Source organism: Choloepus didactylus, chromosome 2 (assembly GCF_015220235.1).
Source record: "Choloepus didactylus isolate mChoDid1 chromosome 2, mChoDid1.pri, whole genome shotgun sequence".
Taxonomy (NCBI): domain Eukaryota; kingdom Metazoa; phylum Chordata; class Mammalia; order Pilosa; family Megalonychidae; genus Choloepus; species Choloepus didactylus.
In genome coordinates this window covers 38,200,126-38,227,506 of record NC_051308.1, presented here as the reverse complement: position 1 = coordinate 38,227,506, position 27,381 = coordinate 38,200,126, and the positions used below count along the sequence as shown (strand labels likewise).

Genomic DNA, 27,381 nt, shown 5'->3' with positions numbered 1-27,381 from the left:
TCAAAATGTGTTCATCAGTTGTGACAAATGTTCCATACCAATGCAACATGTTAATAATAGAGTGGTGTATGGGAATCCTGTGTTTTATGCATGATTATTCTGTAAACAGACAAGTTCTGTAATAAAGAAAAAATATTTTAAAGAGATATGTTGTACAAAGTTTAAAATACTTACTCTCTCATTCTTTACAGAAAATATTTGTTGATCCTTGGTAAAGACCACCAGAAGCCCTTTGTTCTGGCTGGAAGAGCCAGAAATTCACCTTCACTGTCATACTTAGGGTTATTTCAGTTCTCCAGTCTTATGTCATAATTGAGCCCACAGGGACTTTAATTGTCTCTCCATTCCACAAGACATCACACAGGTATTTATATTAGTGATATCAAGTCAACTGGATCTGCTGAGCAGGATGTAGTAAATGTAGATACGTTGTTAAGATAGTTATATGCCAGAGGTTGGGGGAAAAAAAACTTACAAAAATTCAGGGGCCTCCCTTGAGGACCTGGGGAGGATGCGGAGGTGTTGGAGTTCCCCTCCTGGATGGTTGCTGATGTTCTCACAAACAGTGGGGACGGACAGCTTGACATGCTGAGCCCTCTGTCTTGGGGCTTGCCCCTATGAAGCTTGTTACTGCAAGGAGAGGCTAAACTGGCTTATAATTGTGCCTAAGAGTCTCCCCCTGAGTACCTCTTTGTTGCTCAGATGTGGCCCTCTCTCTCACTAACTAAGCCACCTTGGCAGGTGATCTCACTGCCCTCCCCTCTATGTGGGACCTGATTCCCAGGGGTGTAAATGTCCGTGGCAATGCAGGATATGACTCCCAGGATGAATCTGGACCTGGCATCATAGGATTGAAAACATCTTTTTGACCAAAAGAGGAATGTGAAATGAAATGAAATAAAGCTTCAGCAGCTGAGAGATTCCAAATGGAGTCAAGAGGTCACTCTGGTGAACATTCTTACACACTATATAGATAACACTTTTTAGGTTTTATTGTATTGGAATAGCTAGAAGTAAATACTTAAAACTACCAAACTCCAACCCAGTAGCCTTGACTCTTGAAGACAATTGTATAACAATGTAGCTTACAAGGGGTGACAGTGTGATTGTGAAAGCCTTGTGGATCGCACTCCCTTTATCCAGTGTATGGATGGATGAGTAGATAAATGGGGACAAAAACTAAATGAAAAATAGGGTGGGATGGGGGGGATGATTTGGGTGTTCTTTTTTATTTTTATTTTTTTATTCTTATTCTGATTCTTTCTGGTATAGGAAAATGTTCAAAAATAGATTGTGGTGATGAATGCACAACTATATGTACTGTGAACAATTGATTATACACCATAGATGATTGTATGGTACATGATATATCTCAATAAAGCTGAATTAAAAAAAAAATTTAGGGGCCTACACACAATGAAATATTTAGAGGTCCAGTGGGTTGCATCATGTCAAGATATCCTTTTCACAGAGAAGGAGAGGTTTCTGCATCTGGTCCCACCTACCATTAAGAAAGAGGTACAATTTTTAATGTGCCTCTTTGGATTTTGGAGGGAACATATACTTCATGGGCATACTTCTTTAACCCATTTACAGAGCAAGTGAAAAGTCATTAGTTTTGAGTGGGTCTCAGAACAAGTGAAGATTCTTCACAGTTCCAGACTGAGGTGCAAGCTGCTCTCACATTAAGACCCAGTAGATCCAATAGTGCTTGAAGTGACTGTATTACACAGGGATCCCATACAGAGCCATTTATCCTATAGATGAATCACAGAGCTGATATTTAGGATTTTGGAACAAAACTATGACAGCTTCTATGGAAAAATTATTCTTCTTTTGAGAAACAACTGCTCCCTACTGGGTCCTAATTGAAACCAGAAGTTTAATGATGGTCCATCAAGTTGTAATGCCACCTGGGCTTCCCACGATGAATTAAATGTTGTCTGACCCCCTAAGCCACTAAATTGGGCATGAATAACAGCATTCCATTATCAAGTGGAAGTAGAATATATGAGCTCAGGTTCAGGTTCATCTTAAGGCACAAATAAGTTGAATAAGAAAGTGACCCAGATACCCATGGTCCCTATTCCTGCTGTAATACCTCCTTTACCTGAATTCACACATTTGGACTGAAACAAAAAGAAAATGGTCTTGTTCTCAGATAGTTTTGCATGTTATCCTGGTATCATCCAAAAATGAATGGCTTCATCACTACAGTCCCACTCTGGGTATTCTAAAATACTGGTGAGGAAAAGTTTTCCCAGTGGGCAGAACTTCTGGTAGTGTGACTGGTTGTTCATTTTGCCTGAAAGATAGAGGTCTGGATCTGCAATACTTCATAGAGAGTGGCTAATGGTTTGGCTGGAGCATTAGGGACTTAGAAAATTGGTGCTAGGAAAGTCTGGGGAAGAAGTGAATAGAGCTTCCTGAATTCCCAAGTGATAAATGTATCTACTAGGAGATACAGCAATGGTGTCATTAAACTAGAAACTGATAATTCCTGCTGACCACTTTGGGCTTCTAATGCTAGTGAATCAACAGGCAAGAAAGGGGGTTACTGTAGTGGTTAGAATGACTGTGACTTTCAGGGGGAAACTGAATAAGAAGCATGCCTGGAATGAAAAGTTACCTGTTATATTCTCATGTCCTATAATGAAAGTGAATGGAAAACAACCCAATTCAGGCAGGACTGCCAAAGGCTCAGACCCTTCAGGAACAAAGATTTAGGTCACTTTAACGTGTAAGGTACCCTGACCAGGTAAGGTACTTGCTGAGGATGAAAAATAAATGGAATGGGTAACAAAAGAAGGAAGTTATAAACACCAGCTATGACCACATGATCAGATACAGAAATTAGGATAAGATTTATGGTAATTTTTTATTTTAATATGAATATATGTGGTTATATATTAGCCAATTTTTTTTCTCCTTTGTCTACCATAGAATATAAAATGTGTTAAAGGTAATTATCCTTATATCTCAGTATTTATATTAAAGGATATCAAAGGGAGAATGAGTTGCAGCTAGAAGAGGAAAGAACATCATTCGAATTTGGATAGAGTAACATATGGGGCTATGTACCCTCTTCTGTGAAGAGGAGTAGTGTGTTTTCAACTGTAGAAGTATAGAAGTGACAGTTTCATCTCATTAGGTGGAACTGTTATTTTTATAATGTCTTTTTTTGGAAGTTAGATAGAGTTAAAAGAGGTAGGGATGGATGCCAAGGTGCCAAGGGATGAACTGTGGTGGTTTTGTTTGTTATCAATTTGGCTAAAATGGAAATGACATTTCTCAGAATTCCCTTCTTCCTTGTTTCACACTGGGTTAAGGTTAACTTTAGAAGAAATTTGCCTGAGATTGGGAAAGCAGAAGTGAAGCAGCAGTCATTACATTTTGAAGGGGATACCAGGCACTATTGTAGCTTCCATGCATTTTCACTAATCCACAGGCTTACCTTGTTGACCTGGACCAGTGGCCATGATTACAGCCTCTAAAGCTCTCTCCAAAGCTCCTCCTTCATTATTGCCAAATTCCGAACCAGATACATGTTCAGCTCCATGGCAAAGGGTACATGATCCTCTTCCAAGTCACCCGTAACAATGAGTTTGGTTAAAGGCAGATGTGGGTTCTAGTTTTTCTTCCTGGATCCAGTTCTTTGTTCTCCTCCACTTCATGCCTGGCTTTTCTTCCTGACTGCAGAGACCTCAGGTCCCTCATTAGCAGCAGAGGCAACTCCCTCCCATTGACCTCTATGTTAGATCCCACAATTGCCAAAGGTCTAATCCCTAGAATAAACCCTTCATTCAATATCGGTGTTTCTGCTTCTGATCAAACCTGATACATCTTTCTTGTCCCAAACGTTGGCAAAGGTCGCCACAGAGGAGCAAATGGGAAACCATGTGAAGCATTGGCATTCACATTCTACCACCTCCATGCAGGCAGGGCGTCTTCTATAGACAGGTGTAATTTTGGCACTTTGTTCTATATACTTTATTATTGCCCACCATTCTGAGGGCCATTGTTTAAGTTATTTTCTCCCACTAGCATCCCACCGCCCATCTATACATAACTACTTCTCCAATCAGAGCTTAGAAGCAAACATCAACCCATATTTCCTGATATTGAATGTTACAAGTTTGAACAGAGACCTCAAACATAATTTGTAGCTTACTTATTATAGTTAACCCCCAAATAAAGTATAGGCTATTGTTGCTTGATCTGCATTCCATTTGGCTCCCTAGACTTCTTACCTTTCAAAAGAGATACTTAAAGCAATTTATTGACATTCTGTTAGTGGGCATCTGGAGTGTGATTCAGATACTAGTTCTTTACGCTGAACATACTTGTTTTATTCTAACCTCTCATTGTCTTCTGTTTCACATTTTTCATTATCCTTTAGAAGCTCATCTTCCCCCATTTACTGCCGATACATGCTTGCGGGGCTGTGTTCATTTCTTTTTTCATATCTACCCTTGTCCACATCCTCGATTTACCAGCTTCCTTGCCCCCACCTCTGCCCCCCAGTTCCTGATTTGGTAGTAGCTGACATCAGCTCTCTCATGAATGTGAACTCTATATCCTGGTTAATATGCAATTGATAGGAAACATACTAACTATTGCAATAGAGGAGCTGGAGCTGCTGTTCTGTTCAACTTAAGGTAACAATGTCTTCTATATAATTTTCTGTTAGAGATATTACAGATTCATTTATTATACCGTAAAACAAGTCATTCCGCATAAAACTGCCCTGCTGCGTTGTAAGAGCCATGTCTCCTCAGGAAGACACACTAAATTATTTCCCAGCTCAGCCCTAAAGCTTCCAGGCACGTAGTGAGGCCCAGAAACCAGGCAAGTCTGGTTTCTAGACTAATGACTTGGATAATCTGTATTATTTTCATGAAGTAGTCAGCACTCCTCATGAAGAAATGGAGGCTAAGTGACTCAAAGCAGAATTCTTGTTTGCCAGTTGGCAGGATTCCTGTCTGCCCCAGGACAGACTCTCTAAAAATCATGATCTCCTGGAAAAATAAATCATTTCCATGGAGATAAAAAAAGAAAAACTATTGATGCTTCTTGTGCATGTTTTTTGTTTGTTTGTTTGTTTGTTTTTAAAGAAAGAGAATAAACCTTATGCACTATCTGAAACGAAAAATTTGGACTTAGAATAAACAAAAAGAAATGTCTGATAAATCACTAATTATATGTCAACCTGACTCCTTAACTATGCTCTAGCACCAAGGAAATTGTTAGTTCGAAGAGTAGAAAGCACCAGAAGAGAGATTTACTTTTCACCTGATTAATACACTGTACTAAACTAAAGTAATTCAACAGCTCTCAGTTAATTCTTCTGAATTCAGTATTCACTTTTCTAAAAAAAAGAAAATTTTTAAATTGCTTCCACTAGAAAGGCTACTTCAAAAAAATAAATGTGAAAAATATTTCATTATATCAACTACAAGCTAATAAATGTTCACAAAAGTATATATGCCGAATATAGAATTGGACATGCTAGAATTCCTCAACTCTTTCACTCACTCGCAAACAAATTTGTTTGCATGAGTCTTCCATATGGCCAAGTTCCCCTGGACATCTATTTTTAATAAAATGTAGGGAATAATGGATTGTGTTTCTTTCGCTACCTGCACCTCCCAATCCCCTGTGGATCAGGAACCCAGCTATATATTAAACAAATGTTGTCTCATAAAGAAGCTGTACTTATGAAACTGAGTTCACTTTTCTGGGAAAAGAATAGGAAAAGCAATTTGCTGCAGCATGCTACATTGGTTGAAAGTTGCCAAAGGTGTCACTTGAGCAAGGAGGAATTGGGGAACAACTGAGACCCCTAAATGGCAGATTGTCAAGAATATATACATATTTTTAAACAGCCCCAATGAAGAACACTGAAGTTCTACTTAATCCACCTTTCAATGACTTGGTCACCAAGGTCCAGAAGCTAGCACAGAATCTGTTTAACCTGAGTTCTCCCCAACCTACAAGGAATCACATTTACAGAAAATGACAGAGTTTGTGGAAATAAAGGGGTTAATAACTGGGCAGATCAGTATTGGAGCTCATTTGCTTCCTTGCTAATTTTCTTTGGCTTCCCACTGAGAAGAAAGAATATTTTGTCTTCCTCATCTGTTTCCCCAAACAAAAATGTGTTCTTTTCCAATTGTGTTACATGTACAATAGACTGTAAGAGGTAAGAGATGCTTGAAGTGGAGGTGAGAAAAAGGGGGGGGAAGAGACACATCCCAAAATGAGTTTCATTTATATAATGAAAATAAGTTTTTACACAATCAACAGAAACACACAAAGTATCTTTTTTTTGCGAAAAATATTTTTAAATAAATTTTTGTCTTTTTTTTTTTTACATTCTGATATACATATGTAACAAGGTTTATGGCACTGTAACCAGAAACAAATCAAAAAAAAAAAAAAATTAAACAAAGGAAAAAGGTGGGAAAGAAAGTAATTTGTTTTGTTTATTTCCTTTCTATCTCCAAGCTGGCAAATGTGCATTATTTGTCTATTATTAGGCTGCCAGCTCTAAGTTGTTTGCACACTCAAAACACCATATTATTGCACAAGAAGCCAGGAAGGCATATGGTAAAATGGTCAAGTTCCTTGCTATTGAAAAGACAATCTCTTAAACCCAGAGAAGGGAAAAAAATAATCCCAAGCATAAACACACACAACCAACAGTATCCTTGCCTCTTTAAAGAATGTGTGAAGGGTTCTTAGACCACTTAAGCTGTGCTCATCTTCTCTTTGCACCAGTGAGCAAAGCAGGGCTTGGTTTGTTTGGGTTTTTATTTTCTCTATGGATGGCCCAGCAGATCCCAGGCCTTCATGAGTCAATGTCTTTTCTACTTACTTTTGGTTCTCTTTAATTGTTTTAAAGTATAGTATCTTCGGTCTATGAACCTGCACAGACTATTTAGCCATAAACTCTACAAATAGCTTAAAACAAAAGGGGGGAGAAACAAGTATTATTACAGTTTTATTGTTGGCTTAAAAAAATTCCTTCTTTAGCCTCCCTGCTTTACCAGTTTTGGGGAAGTGAATCTCAATGGCATCAAAAGTTAAATTCTTCTCACACTTGTTAAAAATAAAAAGTTTTTAAATGAGTTTGTTTCCATTCACAAACTTTACCCCCCCTTCTAAAAAAAAAACAAAAAACAAAAAAAAGATAATCCACTTTTGCTTCGTCTCCTAATGGAGAACAGCAATCCTTTCCATCCAGACTGTGTCACACAACTGTTTCCACACCCATCAGCTTTGGTGTAAGGATTCGTGGTGTTACGCCATTGTTTAGGTCTTCCTCAAACTCCAGCAACTGCCCCATGAAGTTAAGGTTTGGGGAGATAATTGGTCGTTTGCCTTTGACAAATTTGTAAGCATCAGTCATGGTCATCCGAGTGTGCTTCATCAAGTACGCGATGACGATGGTGGCCGAGCGGGACACCCCAGCCTGGCAGTGGATGAGAAGCCCCTTGCCACACTGGTGGGCTTCCTCTGGAAGAAGGGAGAAAGACAGGAAGTGAAGGGGAGGAGGAAGAGAGATTAGCATTCATCTAGACTTGACATTGGCAAATCTGTAGGGAAAGAATGAATCAAAATAGTTTTAAAACCAAGGACAATTTTACCAGTTAACTATGTATGTTTACGTCACAAACTATGATTGTTTATGTCACAATCTCCAGAACTGACTAGAATCAACATGAGCTTTAGTTATATTCCTAGATGTAGAGAAGCCTAGGTGAAAGAATCAGTCATAGTGACAGTTTACTTCACAAGTGATGGCAGCAGACTTAAGACAGACATACGGCACAATTAAAAGCACATGTTAAGCAAGCTACTGATTAAGTAGACCCTAACAGTTTTTCAATCTCTCCCTCAAATATTTAGTTCCGTTTCTTTTCTGGAATCATATTACTAAAAAGAGAGAGAAGGAGGAAAAAGGAAAGGAAGGGAGGGAGGAAGGGAGGAGGGAGGGAAGAAAGAAATGGGAACATGGGAGTATTCAGGAATAAATAAACCAGTATAGTTAAAGCCTAAGCCGAGACTTTGCTTAGCTTATATCAGACTCTCAGTAAATGTTTTTATGTTTATAAAACCTGCTGTGTTTTCTCTAAAATGAGACTGTGAGATTTCAGTTTATCCAATGGTATATTATTGTAAATACAGTTGTGCCTATGCAGGCTGTGACTCTGAATTGTTCTTCAGGCTAAATGCTGTTTGCGATTAGTTTTGTTTTCCTTCTAAAAAGGCAGGCAAGCCTGAATAATCTACAAAGAATGTGAGTGCTTTGGGTGAAATCCTCTTAAAACAGGCATATCTTATGCCACTCATTAAATGGAAAACACTTTCCTAACTTCCCCCAACTGGAATTGCTAGATGTAATTGTAGTCAGAACGCCATATACCAACCAGGAAGTTTTTCATCTACTTGATGACAAATATTTCTTCCTCAGGGCTCAAGGTTTGGCTAAAATGTTATTAATAAAGAATTTGAGGTACCTCTGCACCCAAAAACAGTGCCAGGTGTGAACTAACAGGGCAAAGTAAACACAGCCCCAGGGTGTTGTAGAAAGACCCCTGGCCTTGGGAGTCAGGAGCCCTGGGTTCCAGTCCCTTCTCTGATACTCCAATTCCTACAACCTTGGAGAAGTTATGTCACTTCTGTGAGTTTGGTGACCACTCAGAATTTCCTTCCAGACTGAACATTCCATGGCCCTAAGGTTAAGGTACAAAGAGCAGGAAAAACAGCTGAGTTTAGTGACCGGTGCTGCCAACTCTCCAGACCCAAAGTCTGTTAAATCAAAGGACTTTTACTGACAATGGAGCATCAAACATGAATGTCTTCTACCTGGGACAGAGACCCAGTAACTACTCACTGCAATATTTAGGAAAAGTACTAGGCCACTCCTTTATAGTAAAAAAGGGTGGTGTCAATTGAAAAAAATGTTGCTACATGCCAGGTGTTCTCCAAATGATAATCTGAACCTTGCAACAGTTTGAGACTATAGAAATACCAAAAGTTAAGGTGAGGATGAAGATTAGGCTGACAGTTGCTTCCTTTAAGAGATTAAAGCCTGCTGTCGCTAGAATATTTCTCTTTGGGAAGGACTCAGGGAACATGATTTGACCCTTCCTACTTCAGTGAATTTGGGGTAAATTGTATAAGGAAATCTAGTACCATCTCATTAGCACCAACACCCTCCCCCTCTTCTGCTACCCAATGTTTGAGAAGTGAGACAAAGCAGTTAGAGGGGAAAATCAATTCATCAACCCCCACTCTCATCTCCCTCCTCTGTACCAATATGATGACTATCCTGAAAATGTTCCTGCAGAACCAGCTCTTCAGCAAGTGCTGCCTTTGCCACAACCTCGTGTAAGGAGCTATACCACTCACAAATCAGATTAACTCAAGGTAAGGAAATCAAAACACCTTTCACGCTAGACGAGAAAGGCTTCATAGGGTGATGTGTGTGTGCGTGGACTATAGTGTCAGAAATTCATGATATTTTATTTCCTGCAGCACCAGTTCTGGCCTCAAATTCCTTACTTTCCATCAATTCAATTCTTCTGGGCTTAGGGTGTATAAATGCTACCTCTTACCACTTCTTGCGTTATGAGCTTGAGGGATGAAGATTTCTAGGTGAACTGTTCCCAACCAAATTGATTACTGTTCTTTCATGTCCAGCCTAATGGCTCAGACGCACCGGATGGCCTATGACTTAGAACAGTTTGACTGCATCGGGCGGCAGAGCCCCAAAACACCTCAGAGTAGCTTTTTTTGCAACACAGGAATAAAGCTTGGGCTTGATAGCAAAGCAAAAGCCTGCGGGGAAAGGAAGGCAGAGGATGAGAATGCCCAAGAGAAGATAGTTACCAATGAACTCAAAAGCCTCTTCAAAGTACTGCCGCAGGTTCTGCTTGTTGCTGTCTGTAGCCGGCAGCCGCTTGTAGTTAAACAGACCTTTCTCGTAGTGGTAGAGCGGAAGGTGAGTGGTGACGTTGATGATGTAGCCGATGTTCAGCCGCTGCATCGTGTCCAGGTCCTGAGCATCCTGCTCATTGCCGAGGAACAGGAAGGGCAGGATGGGGGTCAGCTCCGCATTCTCGATGTCCGGGGTGGCGGGGATGGACTGAGGTAGCATGCTCGAGGCCGCAGACGCACCGCCCCCAACCTCCGGGCACTCTTGGAGCTGGAGGGAGTTGTCACAGAGGTTTTCATGGTTCTGCTTAAAACTACTAAGTCCACCTGGAACCAAAACACAGAAAGGAAAAATGACTCTCCCATGGATTTCAGAGTTGGCAGAGAATGCCACCGACCCCATAGGAATGAGTGTGCGTTGTTGCTTACGTTTGCTTTAAAAAAAATAACAAAATAAAAACTGAAAGTCCATTTGGAGACCCAGGACAAGCTTCGGGGGATATTATTGAATGCAGTACTTTGTTTGGAAATGTGTTTTTTATAAAAACTGGGGCATATTCCCCTGGAAAGAGAGTTCCATGCAGCATCAGGCAATTTCATCAGCAGCAAATTTGATCTGCCTCAAAGAGCCATTTGCTCAGTGGCCTATATAGTCCCCTGCACTTTGGGAGCTGAGGAAGGCACAGATGACCTCTTCGGGTGGAGAATCTGCAGAGATCTCAGTACTGCAGGTGGGAATCCTGCACCCTTCATAAGCTCACCCCACCCAAATGCAGCAGTATGGCTAAGAGCAAGGACTCTGGAAGAGCCAGACTACCCTGGCTATAATCTCAGTTTCACCGTTTCCTGGCTCTGTGGCTTGGGCAAATTAATTTCTTTCTCTGTACTTTGGTCCCCTCATCTGCAAAATGATGATAGTAGTGTCTGTCTTATAGTTTGATTGCAAGTCAGGAATGAATGAATATTATGTAAAGTGCTTAGCACATTGCCTGGAACATAGTGTATGCTTAGCAAATATTAACTATTTTTATTAATAGTATTTATATTATTGTCTACAAATACAAGCAGCCAAGAAATGCTTAGGAAATAAAAAAAGACAGGGTGGGATGGTAGCTTGTCTTTATGATCCCTTTCTTGATATTCTCCATGTAGATGCCTGACATCTGTCAACCCTGACTTCCAGTAGAAAAGGTCTGAGAGCTGCCCAGTCCCTGGTACTTGACTTTCCGAGGACTGTGCGTACATAAACCCAGCAGGAAACCTCTATTGGATCCCGTCAATACACAGCTCTAACTTAAGGCTCAGCTTTGCTCCTAAGAGCTAAGGGTTAAAGCATAAAAAGTTTAAACTGAGCCTGTTTCCCCATGTTTAGAATACAAACCTCCCCCTCAACAAGTGTAGTCTTACTTATGGGAATAGATCTTCAGAAAACTATCTGACCAAATATATTCAGTTAGATGCATAAAGATGTTCACTACAACACTATCTGCTTTATGGAAAAGTCCAAATACATGACAAAAGGAAAGCTCAAAGTAAAAGTTATTACATTCATTCCATGGGATATTATGAAGCCACTACAAAAGTAGATTGTAAAAATTACATGAAAACAAAGAAAATGTTTCTGTTCAATAGTAAGCGAAAAAGGGCAATTAGAAACCATTCACCATACATGTGATCAAAAACTGAAGGACTATGCAAAAAAAAACAAAAGAACAATTGTTCTTAATTGAAGTTAGGAAATATATGGATCGAATTTATGGATCATAGTTTCTTATTTAAATTTCCTCTTTAATATTTCACATAGATAATACCAAGGGGCTATTAGGAGGCTCAAATTACACAATATACATGTAGGAACTATGAAATTTGAATTGGCATTTTTACCATCAAATGAGCTCTAATTCTAATCAAACAGAATTAGATACACTCAGTCCTTCCCTTTGAAAAGAGGGGGACATTGGAAAGGTCCTGTAAACTAAAAGCCACAAGAACAAAACATTTATACCCAAGATAGTCAGATGCCTTATGACCATCTTGATAGCTCCCAGAGATAAGGCAGGAAACACGAAGTGTGAACAGGATATGACAATGTTGAAATAAGGATAGGAAGTCTATCTGCCTGCTAGTTTCTGAACTCAACATCTGTTCTTCTCCATTTCAAGTCTCATCTTTGGAAACCAGAGCAGGAAACTCCAGACTGTAACCTAGACTGAGACCGTGACCATTCACAACTGACGGACATGGTGAGAAGTCATTTTTATTAAGTATGATAATGGTCTAAAGAAAATACAAAGGGTAATATTATGATCACTTTACTAATCTGTAAGAGTCAAAACTTACCTTTGCTTCTTGAAAAGAAAAACAAAAGAGCTAAAACTCATTTTGACTAATTTCCAGTATTAGATTCTATCCTTATATAATATTAGTTTATTCTGCTATGGAATCATGAAAATAAAGTTAGGCTGGGCCCAAAGAGATAATTTTCAAAGTAGAAAGAAAAAAATGGAAAACCAGAAAAACTTCACCAGCAAATACTTAAAAAAAAAAAAAAAAAAAAGGTTACTGTCACCATCAGAGGCCCCAGAAAAGGGACAGTAAAGAATTATTTTAAAATCTGCTCAGCTATGCCTCATAAATACTAGTAAACAGTTCCACATAGATTCTGAGACAGGGGCCTAATTCACTTCTTTTCTTAAGAAAAAAATGTGGTTGTTACACTTTTCCATATAAGATGAGAGGAAAGAACAACAAACCAAACTCAATAGAAGTCTCTAAGGGAAAAGAAAGAAAAAGAAAAAAAAAAAAAAAACAAAAAAACCCCACTTCTTTCTGTTCTTATTTAGGCACTGAAGCTGTAATTTGTCTTAAAAGAAGCCAGTTTTTTAAAAAAGCATGTCAGAAAACCCCACACACAGAAAAGGCAGCATACAGCTTTTTAAAATTCTGTCTCTACACCTCCCTTTGCAATGACATCAGCTGGAGGCTCCCCACCTGCCCAGTTGCCATAGCAGTTACACAAAGACATACAATGACATCAGTTGGCATGATATCAGCTCTTTGAGTGCAAACAATACAAGAAGAACTACTTTGTTTAAGGCTTTTCGTACAACTGTGTTCTGGGGAGCCAATGATGTAATGCTAACAGGTGGCATGGGCCTTCCATTTGCCTAATGGGGAACCCATGGAGGAAGGGGGAAGGGAGGGAATTTGAGACAGACACACTCAGAATGCACCAATTCAGAGGGGTGATATGTACAAATTAAGTGTATATTGTATGTTTAAGCCATGTGGGAACTCTATAGACAATATGTGGAAAAAGAATGGAAAGGAAAGGAAATATTGAATTTCAAGCATATTTAGCTGGACAACGAAATTTTCACCAAGGGGCCTAAAGAAATAATTTTCTGTTCAACTCAAGTCTGCGATCAACTTAGTCATCAGTTCTCATTAAGAGTTATGCACATCTGTACATTGCAATGCAAAACTCTGTAGTGGCGCTTAAAGCAAAACGAGCTAGTACAAACTCACAGCGATTATTTAGAAAGAGAGGAGTGAGGGGGGAAGATTGTTGTCTTCTTCTGGGGGTGTTGGAAAACAGAACTGGAAGCTGGCAGGGGGCAGAGCAGGGCTAGCACAGTTTCTCTTCCCACTATTTTCTCCCCACCTGACCCCATTAAATACCACCAGAGGCTGAACTGACCAATCACTTAATCAGGATCGTTGATTATTTTATATTTATTTTTATATAATAATATGAAAACATAGTAACAAACAATTAAAGTAGAGGCAGGATGTCACTGTGGTTAAGAGCAGGGGTTAGAGGCAGACAGACCCAGGTTGCAATTGTGACTCTGCCTCGTACCAGCCCTGAGACCAGTGCAAATCACATTCCCTCAGTAAGCCTCAGTTTACCAAAGTGCAGACAGCATCAGCTACTCCTAGGTCTTAGTACCGATGAAAAACAAGGCTGTGTGGACATCTTGGTATATAACAGGTGTTCAGTAAATAACATATGATTGCACCAATATCACCGTGGTGGTAGTCCTCACCTCCAATTGCTCCGTGTGCTTGTGCAGCCCCTGAGAGTCTACGAGCAGTGCAGGGAGCCCAGGAGGGACTCGGAGGGCAGACTGCTTGTGTCTGCACCCAGCACTGCCAAACACAAGCTCTGAGACCTTGGGCAAGCTTCTTACCCTCTCTGTTCCTCAGTTTCTCCACATATCTACAGGGGATAATAATAGTACCTACCTCCCAATACCTTTCTGAGGATTACACTTTTGTCCTTAGTGGATTTGAAACAATGTCTAGCACATAGTAAGTACTACATACATGTTAGCTTTTATGATTTTCTTTTATAACTTTGGTCTTTAAGACCCAAAACAAATATTAATATAAAGACCTAAATGATAAGCAAGCTAGTGTTCCAGAGTTTTTACTTTTAAAACTTTAGTCATGTTATGTGAGTTTTAACTCAACAAAAAGAAATAATTTCTTCTCAGAAAAAAAAAAAAGAACTAGGAGCCAAGATACCTGATCAGTTTTAAAGTCTGAAAAATATATTTTTACCATAAAAAAGCAACATCTTGCTATTCTTCCTAAACAAATGTATCTGATTTCATTTTTGGGGGGCCTTGCTTTCCCAATAATAACAATCACATGTCTTTGGATTCCTCATTTTTCCAGAGGAGGACTGAATTTTTAAAATAATTGCTCTTTTTCCCTTCACTCCCTCCCCCAGTCCCCACCCAGTTGGGTGAGTGCCCTATGCACACAAATATTTGCAATTAATCAGTGCAAATATTTTCTAGGCATGAGCAGCAATGCAAGGGGACAAACATTTTCAAACCGTATCTCAAAACTAGGTTTAGCTCTGCCAAAATGAGTGCCGTAGGCAAGTCGAGTCAGTGACAACAGCAAAGAATCCCCAGCACACCTAAAGAAAGATTATGTCGAAATACCATCCACTGATTTCTTCCAACAGGAGGTCAGTTAAGTGACAGTCCCACGGAAGCAACGGATTCTAGTTTTAGTGGGAACCAACTCTTCGTAGATGCACTTCAGCTTCTGTCCCTGTTAGGGCTACTGCAGTCCTAGAGACCTCTGCCAGGCGATTCTGAGTGGCGTTAAAGAAACCACATCCAAATACAGTATCTATAAGGAAGAGATTTCCACATCCTAAAAATGGTTAGCACTTTCACACACAAGTTGTTTGGTTTCATGCTAAGATGAAAGTACTTTCCAGAGATTTAAGAAAAACTCTCTCTGAAGGTCAACGAACAGAACAAAAAATAAATAATAAAAGAGGCAAGGGGTGGGGGGAGGGGAATAATTGGATTCTTCTATTAGTTTGCTAGAAGCATCTTCATCACCCCTTGTTGTTGCCTAGTCTTACTTACTGGGTGACTAGTCTTTTAAAGTAAGACGGTCCTTTGATGATAGTGGTTACAAATGCAGACCCTGGAAGCAGACTGCTTTAGTTTAAAATCCAGGCTCTTACTAGTTGTGTTGCCATGGACAAGAAAATTATTTAATAACTCTGAACTTCAGTGTCACACTGTTAATATAGCGATAAAAGTAGTATTAATACGGAGAAAATGCTATATAAGAGTTAGACATTATTATTATAAATGGGAAAGATATTAGTGTAAAATGAATCCCTAAAGGATACTTATTCTGTGGATCTGTCATGGAAACTGAAGTACATCAGGGCACACTATCAAAATTCTACCTGCATAAGGATCCTCATAGAAGAAACAAAGCTGGGACAAATGAGAGCAGATGTCAGACTTCCAGCACTGAAACTCTCCAAGAAAAGGTTGTGGTTATGGTCACTTCCTAATTTTCAGGGCAAGAGTATCATCCACCTTAACAGGAGAAATATTTAAGTTACCAGCTAGATCACAAAGACTACTACTTCTTGTCTTCTCTGAAATTGTCTTTTCAGCCCATAGACACAATTGGATATTTTACAGTAGGGATGATTTCAGTTCAATACCACGTGGTATCACTTAAATTGTCATATGATCCTGTGCCCAGGGAACTTGTATTTCTTTCCCAGGGAGAGTGAAAGGAGGCTATATTAAAGAGAAAGAGTGAGTCATGAAAGAGTTCTGTGCAACTAAGAGGCGAAGGGATAAAGAAACATTTCTATTACCCTGGGGAAAAACAGAGCTTTAGGGGGCCCAGTGCAGCAGTTTTGCTTGTGGGGGCTGAGTCAGAGAGGCGTCAGAGAGGCGTACTCTTACGGTCACATCCTTTGATTACTTCCCTCAGGCCAGCGTGACCTGGCTTACATGTGAAATGTCTCGCGTGTGAAAAGACATAAGCAAGGAGGTACCACAAGCACAAAACCTTAAGAAACCTCAGGATCCTGAATTCATTTGAGTCCACACTGATTATCTGGGCAAGGTATATTGTTAAGTGTTCCAGGAAGATACCCCTACGTAGATGTGGAGCCCTTGCCTCATGGGTTCTTATGGTCTGGTTTCCCTGGTAGGAGATACAGGTTATCAACAGATACGTCTTAAAAACCAACTACAGAAGCCAGTCTAGGATATACAAGTCAGCATGGAAAGAGCTTTCGCTTGGATCTAGAGGAATGTTAAATTGATTGAACGTTAAATTTATTGAATCATTTTATAGTTAAGGGATAGTTTCCTTAACTATAAAATAGGGATGCAACTACTCAGGGCTTTGTAATGATTCAAAGAGATTGTGTGTAAAATGCCCATCCTGGTAAAAAGACATTCAAAACCTGCAGCTCTTTGGAAGATAATTGTCAAGAGAGTAGCAAAGATAACAAGCACTCTAAGCAGTCAGATACAGGAACGTTTTGCCAGAAGTGAAACCCTGGAGGGTAGAGTTGGTTCAGAGAGGTGGGAAAAGGGGGATCAGAGGGGTGGAAGGAAGGAGGTCACCTGCTAGAGCCAGTCCAAAGTAAGGGCAAAATCAAGGAAAGGATGGCAAAGAGGAGGCCGCGGGGGCACCTTGACGGCAGCAGTACTGTTTGGTCACAGCTTATATGCCACACATGCAGGGTGAAGTGGCATGCAGACTGGGGACTAGGTCTTTGGGGTAGTGGTCTCCATTGGAAACCTCATTATATGTAGTCCTGAGAGTACAATAGACTTAAAAAAGATAAACTAAAAGACACCTGATCTTATAAAATGGCCAAATATGCATACCTGGCAAAATTTCTAGGGATATAGATACAGATATATAACTTTTCTACACCTCTATTTTCTCAATAAGTTGAGGTGTCCAAAATTCTTTTCAAGGTCACTCTATGGAACTTAGTTCCAAAACTTAATTATTATTATTAATATATATATGATCTCACTCTACAATTAAAACTATGCTATTAATATTTGTTTATTCATTTTTCATGTTTTCCTTCATATGAATATCCAAATTAATAGCTCTTCTAGAATTTAAGTTATTGGAGAGCAGAAACATTCATATTTAAATTCCTTTGTACACAGGACTTAGCCATGTGGCACATGAAGATTGATGACTTGCTAATATGTTAGAAGACAACAGGAGCTAAAGGGAAGAGATATTGAGATAGGTGATCAATCTATTTTTGGAAACAATGTACCAAAATTAAAATGTAAAATTAAAGGATCTCCCTGGTGTATACTTACCAAGTGACAAACGATAGGTAGAAATTACTTCAGGCATGCTTGTCACAAAACTATAAGTGTCTTCCCATAATATACTAAATATTATTCCTGTTCTTCCTTAATATGTTAATCTAACCAAGTTGTGATCATTTAATAATGTTTTGAGAATAAAAGAAAATCCTGAAAAGTTCACACTAAGATTTGCTTGAATTTTGAGTTAATAATGAAGTCCTTTCATTGAATTTTCTGCTAGAGAAAAAAAATATTAGACTGTTAATGTATACATGAAATAGACATCAGCATTGCTTGTATAGTCATTGTAGCTCTGATATCATAGTCATTTTGCTCAGTTATGTGCCATCTCTCATACACCAACATCTTGGTATATTATAAAACCTAGCATTCTAGGAATAAGCTAATACAATGCTCGACTGTAACACTTATCAAGAACTGAAAGGAGTCATATTTGCCCATTCCTAATTTTTGCATAATTTACAAAGTGCTTTCTTCTAAATTTTTGGTTCTATATATTTCTACAACTATTTTTCATCAATAAATTGTTTGGGGGCTCTTGCAATTATTATTATGTTTTAAACTATATTGCTTCCTTCTTTGATTGAGAACATCTTTGTAATGCTTTCAACAGAAAGAATTAAAAAAAAAAAAATTCTTATCTAAATACTTACGCCCAAAAAGCAAACTGAGTCAGAAAGTTCCAGTGATTTAGGAACTGTAATTTTTAAAAATTGAAAATAAGGCTTTAATTTTAAGCCTTCCAAAAGACTGACCCTGGAATGTTTGTATGAGAGTTTAAAAAAGATTCTCCATCTCAGCCCACCACCCACCCTCCCAGTTCGCAAAGTCTGGTATGCAGAAGTCCTCTAACTACAAAATTGATGCAGAAAAGGACTGGAAATTAAATTTCAGCCTGTTGAAGTAGCTATGTCCACACAAAAAAGTCAGCTTCATGTTACTACCCCAAGAAGTGAAGGAACGCTCCTAATGCCCCTTTTCTGCCATTTCTACTTTAAGGTTTTAGTGAGTAACCAGTATTGGGAATACCACAAGTTTAATTTGTGTGTATTTGAATAACACAGGCAGATTGTTTGAGAGGATACTTCGCAAGTATGTAAATACAGCCTGTTCCTTTAAATCTGTTACCTCATTTATTTACATTAGAACAGAAAGCACTGCCAGAAGCAACAGCTGATGACAGTCACGTAATTTTCCACAAAGACAACAATTAAACAGCTTTGTGTCATTTTAATGAGCAGATGATTTTTATGTGAGCAGGATTTAAACTGCAAGAGGGCAGATTTCCCACAGCCAGGGACCCCCTCAGGTTTTGCAGAAGTCAGTGTGACTTTAAGGAAGATCACCCTTTGGCCCCTACTTCCCACAGCCAGTTTGAGCTTGAGCTTTCCCTCCCTCCCCACCCCACCCTTGTATACCCTTCTGGAGGAGAAAGAAAAGGGAGCTTCTACACGGAATACATTTTGATTCTTGAATTTCCAGTGAATCCACAGAATACTTTTAAACCTATTTTTAAGACTTCAGGGGTGGGATAGGCTGGGGGAAGTGGTTGAACCCTCACCCAGCCCCCCGCTTCCACATTTTAATTGAGGCCGAGTCAGCGCACTTAAGTTTCCCAGCAAGTTGCAGGGCCCTGAGGCCCAGACAAGGAACCCCATTCTGTCGCAAAACGGTTTCAGTATGAACTGCCTGGAAGGCAGGGTAATGGTTAGCTGCTTGCTGCCAGAGGGGAAAGGAGAAGACTGTCTTCTACTCTCCATTAGGTCTGGCCTGGAATGGACAGAGCAGACGTTTCTGGTGGGTCTGGTTACTCCTTTCATGCCCCCACTTCCCACCAGAGGACCAGGCTGCGGAACCTTATTTTCATGGGGAATTCATCCGCCTCTAGAATGAGCTTCATTCCCACTAACAAAAATGCAAACTAAAGCATGTAAATGTAATTGTTTTTCCTTTCAGGACAGGGGTTTGGGATTCAGTCAAGTGAATTGCTTTCTAATAACAAGGGTACCTATCAAAATACAAGCTGGTTGTTTAGTGGGGAGTTCGGGGCTACAGGAAGGACAGCCAAGTTCAAGCCCCCACGTCCCTGAAAAAACTTGCAAGTTCAGTTTTGCTTCTGATTCCTCCAGCCCTCCATGCATAAACTTTACCTAAGTGACTCTGGTATCACAGCCCAATTCCCAGGGGGAAAAGCCCATCATAAACACTCAGCTCAGAGTTATATTAATATATTTTTCACTATTATAATCTCTCTTATCTAACAGCAAGCGCTCCCAAACATTTTGGGACTTGAGGAAGTAAGTGACATGCTGATGACTGTCCCTCGGCTTCCTCCCTAACCTCTCCAGTTAGGGTCTGATGGGAGGAGACAGATGATAAACATGTAAACCCTCAGATAAAAAGACAGTTCTAAATTATGTTGGGACACGGAGCTGCCCTCCAGTTCTTGAGTGCTGTGAGATACCAAAACTCAGGGGACAAAGGGTTCAGGGAAGGCCAGTCTGAGGGATAAGAGGGAACTGACTGCTTTGGGAAAGGGGTATGAAAAGGGAGGGATCCAGGAGAACAGCCCAGGCAGAGGGAACCAGACCCCGTGGAAAAAGGTAGGAAACTCATAGGGCCTGTGGGTGACTCAAAGGAGCGTGAGGAGGCCAGCCGGAGCGTAATGAACAGGCAGAAGGGAAAGAGTGACCACCGAGGGCAGAGGAGCCAGCAAGGTCCCGCAGCACAGGGCCTCGCGGGCCACATTAAGCAATTTGGATTTTATTCTAAGGTCAGTGGGAAGCTCCTGAATGTTCGAAAGTCCATCACGGGGGATCAGTAAGTGTCAGAAAAGGAAAAGGGAGGAAAAAAGGAGAGAGGGAAGGAGGGAAAAGGCATTAATATACCAGCTCGTACAATTTACCTGTACTACAAAACCTGGGCAAAAAAAACATGTCTTTTCTTTCCCAGAATGCTTTTCACAACTTCTAATTTTAATTCCCAGTATAACTTACTTTTTCAAAATATAAACCATAATTCTCACTTTCAAAGGGCCACACCAAAACCTGGGAGTGGCCCAGGTCGATGCCATACCTTAAAGTGAAGCCAGAAATGACCCAAGGTCGGGACAGGGGGCCCCTAAAGGACCGGCATGCACTTAAGGGGCCACGGAACCTTCTAGAACCTCAGATCCAGGAGCGAGGCAGGCACAGAGACCCACGCCTTTCCCTTTCCCGAAGACACATTTCTGCCATTACTTACACACTCCGTGTAGATCAGCCTTGCCCCATGTCCTCTCCGTAGTGTCTCTCTCCGGGCCTAAAGACATTTTAGCTGGAAGCTTTCCATGTCTTTGGGAGGCTACTCTATATCACGTTAGGGCCCCACCTTCTCTGCTCTCTATAAAGCTCAATACTGGTTAATCCATCAAGACAGATTAAAGGAGGAAAAAAAAAATCCATGAGCTCATGCTGGAAGGCTGCTGAAGGAAGAATGTTAACAGGAGAAGAGTGCTATAAAACACAAAGCCATATTTTTCCCAAGAGCTCAACCAGATACTCTCCATTATTGTTTAATTCTCTGAAGAGAGGGAAAACATTCTTTGCTTTTCAGTGCGGGAGAAGTTTAAATAGTGAAGCATTGCTAAACAAACAAACAGAGGAAAGCCCAGTCAAGCTATTCATTAAACAAGCCCACTGTACAAAAGGAAAACTGTTGCTTAACAATCCAACCCCCCTGAGGACCGACATTTATCTTAGACCCCAAATTAAACACATCACAACTTCACAGCAAAAGTATGTTTCCCAATGGGATTTAAGTAAAGTCCAATTAAATAAATCTCTAGAAATGTCAAGAGGAAGCCTCACGGGAGAGCATACTTCTACTGTGAAACATTCCCTTTGGAAATTACATTTACAAAAGGTCATCTAGAAACATTCATGACAAGAGGTAGGGAGGAAAAGCAGGAAGCGATGGAAGGTTACACCAGGGGAGCCCAGGTTGGCTGCCATCACTAAACTCGTACAAGAAAGCGCCCGGACCAAACTGTTACATGCACCTTAGCTTGCTTTGAATGTAACCCCATGTCCAAACAAACAGCTTTTATGACTATGTGTTTTAATATGAACTGGAGGTCAGAGGGCTGTGGCTTAGGGAATTCAGGAAGCATTAGGAGAGAGTATCAAGTGTCAGCATCAAAATCTGAATTGTTTTACTCAGCTAATGTTTTCAGTTCACAAAAGGCACAGCTACAGCTTCCTCAAGTCACCCAGTCGAATTCTGTATTTGGTAAGAATACTAAGCAAGGCTGAGCATTAACGATCAACTGTCAAAAAGAGAAGGTGTGAACTATCCTTTCAGATGGATTCACCTACTCAGCCATGCCCGACACACAGACTATTCCAGAGGACAGCCTGGAGGGGTCAGCCCGAAGCTAGGTGAGGCCTCCACGCAGGCCAAGACACTCAAGGTTGCATCAGGTAAACTTTAGGCTACATGTTCCCACCTGGGTGGACTACCTTCTGAGACTAAGGGGATGAAACGCAACCCAAAAGGCCAGCACATCTCTGAGGAGGTGGACTGGGATTATATATTGTCAACAAGACTTTGAGGCTCAGCACAGGGCCAGCCAATACCCACAGAGGGGCTCCGTCAGACTTCCTGGCCCCATCACTCTGAAGCCACAGGTAACAAGCCCCAACAGCAGTGACACCGGGTTCTAGCTCTGTGACCTCAGCTGCCCCCTCTATAAGATCAGAAGCTTGGATAATCTTTACCTTTCTCCCAATTCTAACATTCCGAAACTTCCACCCGGCTTTGGGCAGCTGGAGAGAGGTGCCCAACGGCAGGAACGTGAGCCGCTGTCTGAGGGTGAGTGAGGCCTGCATGATCTGGTTCCCACCGCAGGGCCTTTGCACTCACTGGACCCTCTTCCTGGAACTCTCTTCTAGTTCCTCATGCAGATGACTCACATCTCAGCTCAAATGTGACCTCCTCAGAAAAGTCTTCCCTGACATTCAATTTACAGCCACCCTCCCAAGTCTCTCTTTTATCATATCACAGTTTTATTCACCTCTGAGCACTTAATAGTATTGAAATTACTTGTACATTTCTTCATGTGTTTCTTAATATTAAAATGTGGACTCCCAAGAAAGCAGTTAGGTGTGCTGTGGTCAGGGCTGTACCACTTTCCAGCAGAATGAGCTTGGGAGGATCCTTGTACCTTTCCAGACATTCTTGTACCTTTGTTTCCTCTCATTTGTAAAAATGGGAAAATAGTACAACAGGTAAGAATAGTATTATTGAGAGAAGTGAATGGGGTGGCACATGGCAGTTGTTAATAGAAATGGTAAGTATTCACTGTTTAGCACCTCGAGCAATACCTGGCTTGGATAATAGGTGCTCATTAAATATTTCTCAATTAAATGAACAATGGGCACTGTTTAGCACTATGTAGGGATTCGGGGGATTAAAATATAAATATATATATGTAATACCTGGAGTTAAATATAATGAGGGAAAGGAGGAGGGATAAAGCAACATTAGAGGACACTTAGTGAAAGGACTGGTAGAAGAAATGTTTTAAGAGCACACTGAAGAGCGACTGGAAATGATGCCCGTAAGGCAGGTGCTGACCAACCAGTCTACCCAGCATGAGGACGGAGAAATCCTGTCCCACTCCAGGCTGGGAAGGAGGGCTGACAACACTCAAGGAGAAGAGGCAGCCTGCAGGAGTGCCAGGCCTTCACTGTGACAAGGGTAAATGACCATCCTCCTGGGAGGGCTGGGATCCAAACAAATCACACTGGGTGGCCTTTAACCCGTTCTCCATTCTCCCCTCTCTGTGCACCCCCACCCCGTCTCCGCCTTGGGCATTCCACATGAATCATGAATAGTGAAGATGGATGGAAAACAGCCATGAAAGGGGAAAGTGGGCTTAAAAGAGAACACTCATCCTGAGGGTCTTAAGGGAACAGTGAGAGGGACCCTCAGTTCAGTTCAACACATGAATCAAGCACTAAATGTGGGCCGGGGGCAGGTGCAAAGTACTGGGTGTGCAAAACTGAACAAAATCTGGTTCTGCCATCTCAGAGCTGGCCGGCCGTCCCACTTGGAAATGGTGAGCAGTAGCAGGTAGATGGTTCAGCAGGGTCTCTTTACCGTCCCCAGGTGGCTGCATCTCCCTTGCCCTGCCTCCTGCTGGAGGGATACAACATTGGATCTAACGTGGGGAATTCTGGGTTCTTCTAATGCTTCTTAGTAACTGCAATTGTGAGCAGGTCATCTAACTTCAAGGCCACTTTAAAACATATGGTCATATGGTAAGAGCTTTTACTTCACATCCAGGAGTTTCCTCTTCTCTAGGCCCAGTTCTTTCAAAGGGGTATTACAGGTGCTCTTGGGAGGTAGACAAGACACCTCGGAGCCTCTGGATGTCTGGGCACTGTGAGAGAAGGGAATGTCTAGTTTTCTGTACCTCTTCAGTGAGTTCAGATGAACCTGGCTCTACCTCTCTCAGAGACGGGGACTGATGTTCCCAGGATTACTGAGAGCGGCAAGGAGAGCTGCCTCATAGTTATCTGGTGTGAACTGCTGCCACCTTTACAAACACCTCTAAAGGCAAGCCTGGCTTAACAGTAGCATGAAAAGTGCCCAGGCTGGCCAAAGTCAGAAAGAAATCAAGTCATCTTGCATATGATTTGAGAGGTCTCCTTATACACCTCAAACCCTTTCTGTTTTATTTCTGATTTTCATGGGTGAAGGAACTCCCCATCATAATAACAACAGAGTTTAAGTTTGTCTTTTCTTAGAAGTCTGCGTTCCTAGGCAGCTCTGGGATGCACTCATAGGAGCCTACTTTCTAGGAGACAGTGACATAAATGGGCCTTGCAGGCCAACAGATGACCCCGAACACGAATAGAGGGGTATGGTTAGCAAGCTCCTAAGCAAGACACAGAGCCTATTTTAGGCAGGGAAGGAGAAAGCAAACGAAAACAAAAGAAAAAAATAAAGCACTTGGAATCATGACTTAAAAATCCAAACAAAGGCCCCTCAATGAAAGATAACAATTGATTTGTATATCCTGTTTATGAGATGTACTGGAATGCACCCTACAGAAGTAGGATTCTAGGCAACACAAACTATTAAAAACAAAACAAAACAAAACAAAAACAAACAAAAAACATCCATTCCCATATTATCAACCTACCTTTGTTGGGGACTCAATCCCAACACCAACATCTAAGAAGCACTTATCTCAAAGGGGTGCCAGCTCACGTGTTTGAAGCTACCGCACCTGCGGCGCTGCCTGGGAGATGACAGGTGGAGGAGCTCTGAGCGCAGCGGGGTGGGGGCTCTGGGCCACGGTGGGAGCAGAGGGCTGCCTGCCACCAGGCGGAGTCTAGTGGACAGAAGCAACTGCTTGAAGACAGAATCACTTTACAAGTCTAGAATGTAACTGACCACTGTCCCCAAGGAAACGGAGATAGAAAGATAAACAAGATAAGTTACAGCACCTAGCTTTCTCAACCACTGTGACTCTGAAACACAGGTGCAAGGCAGAACTGTCCTGTAGTGGGGCAGAGTGTGGGCCCTGGGTCAGGCCTGACTTTGGTTTTCTGCTGTGTGGCTTTGAGGGATTTACCTAACCCCTCACAGCCTTAGTTTCACCATATAAAAACTGGGGATAATAATACTGTTATGATATATAGGTCAGCACCATTCACTAGACATATAATGCAACCACTAGCTAAACTTTTTTTTTCCCTAATAGCCACATGTGAAGAAGTAAAAAGAAACAGGTAAAATTAACTTCAGTAATATATTTTACTAACTCAGCATATCTAAAATATTATCAGTTCAACATCTAATCAATATTAAAACAGTTATTAATGAAATATTGCACACTTGAAATCCAGTGTGTATTTTACACTTACAGCACACCTCAATTTGGACTAGCTCCACTTCAAGTGCTCAAGGGTGGCTTGTGGCTACCATATTGTTCAACATAGATGCAGTTAATAATACTGCTGTTATCTCATCACGTGAGCTAATAATACTCAATGTCATTATCATCCCCATTTTGTAATTGTTAACTAAACTGTATGTGTGGGGGCGGAGAGAGGAGAGCTAGTGACTACAATCTAAGGCGCTAAGAGCTAGCACACACTGTGCTAGAAGTTAGCTCCCACAGAACATCAAGCAGTCTCTCTCCTCAGGAAAATACACTTCAACCTGGAGACAGAGGCTCTAGGATAGATCACCAGCAAACTCAATGGACCATGGACGGTTGCTTTCAATGGGAAAAGATGCCTCCAAAGCACCATGCAGCTGGATGGGGAAGTCTCAAGGCCCTCTGCATGGGTGGGGTGTGGCAAGGACAAAAACCTGCAGGGAGGAGCTTTGGCTCATGAGTCATTGAGCAGCCCCTCCTCACCCTCTCAGGCTACCTCCCTGAGTCACTGCCAGGACACCAGCTAACTATATCTAGCCACCATTCCCAGGAGAAAACTCTGTTTCATAAATCCAGAAGAATGTTACTAGTAGGAGATTGATTTCAAGGTATTCATTTAGGAAGCTTGGTAGCATCTGATTCTCAGGCCTCAAAGCATTCTCAAAAAAAAAAAAAAAAAAAAATACACACACACACACACACACACACACACACACATATATGTAAATGCAGATATTAATATGAAAGCTCTAGGCCTTTCAATGGTGGTGTCCCACACTCATTTTCTCTCAACCTTTGCAAGAGAAAGCTTCCAGGAACCCATCACACTGATATTCATCTAGTTGGATTCTCATTGGAGTGGGAGGTGGGGCTTCCTACCCACCCTCAAGGTAGGAATGAAGAGATTCACCTAATAAGTGCAGACAAATGCGTTTTTACATAATATGCAAAATTAATTATAATAAATTCAATCCAATTCACATGCTTTATCAAGGAAGACAAGCTAATTATCTACCAGAGTATTATCTCCTATTTAAAGGGCATATTACCTCAATTTGGCAAAAGGAACTAATGGGAATTGTCTTTCCATTCTGATGTATTCTTGCTGCCTGCATTTGTTTAAGTACACAGAAGACTTCAGCACTGCCCTAAAATCTCAGGGCTTAAAAAAAAATGGAAAACAAAACAAAACACAACACATATTACTCAACATTTCAGAAAGTCTAACTCTTTCTGCTAATCTTGTCATGATGTCCCTTTCAAAGTGTTTTATCAACAGTGTAAAACTGGGAGTGACTCATATTTATGAAACAAGAAGCTGTTGTTGGCCCTACCAGATCATTCACTTCCACAATAGCTTCTGTTTTTGTTTTGTTTTTTTTCTTTAATAGTGCTGAGTGGTGCCTGAAAACTTCCTCGCTCTTCCCGCCAAAGAAGAAGTCTACGATTTGCAGCATGCCCATTAAAGTACACATGGTAGACAAACACACTCAGGATATTTGGGAAGACCTGTGATCAAGGATAAAGACTTTCCTAAGAACTAACAACCTTATTAAGTAGTTGTCTATTGTATTCTGAAGAGAAAAGGCAGGAATGAAAAAGTTAAGGGGAATAAGGAGGAGAAAAACATCAAGACAGCTGGCAAACTAGCAACCATTATACTAAATGTGGGCTGGAAAAGTACTCCAAACAAGAGATTCCCCCAAGGTGTTTCAAGAAAATATAAAAAAAAAATTTGGTAACAATCTTAACTTCCATTAATATGGAAATTATTTAAGTCAAATGTGGTACATCCATAAAATAAAGCATGTTATAGCATTAAAGAAGAAATTCTATGATGACTATACATGA

General features: G+C 40.8%; 1 protein-coding gene across 1 annotated transcript in view; it reads right to left on the bottom strand.

Annotated features, from left to right (window-relative positions):
* Positions 1 to 6,990: 6,990 nt before the first annotated feature.
* Positions 6,991 to 27,381, bottom strand: part of DUSP10 (dual specificity phosphatase 10) — a 35,826-nt gene continuing 15,435 nt past the window's right edge. The window contains exons 3-4 of the mRNA XM_037823416.1: positions 9,898 to 10,269; positions 6,991 to 7,518 (exon numbers count right to left, since the gene is read on the bottom strand). Of these exons, the coding sequence (XP_037679344.1) occupies positions 7,253 to 7,518; positions 9,898 to 10,269 (638 nt within the window). The 3' untranslated portion in view covers positions 6,991 to 7,252. The remainder of the gene's footprint in view (positions 7,519 to 9,897; positions 10,270 to 27,381) is intronic.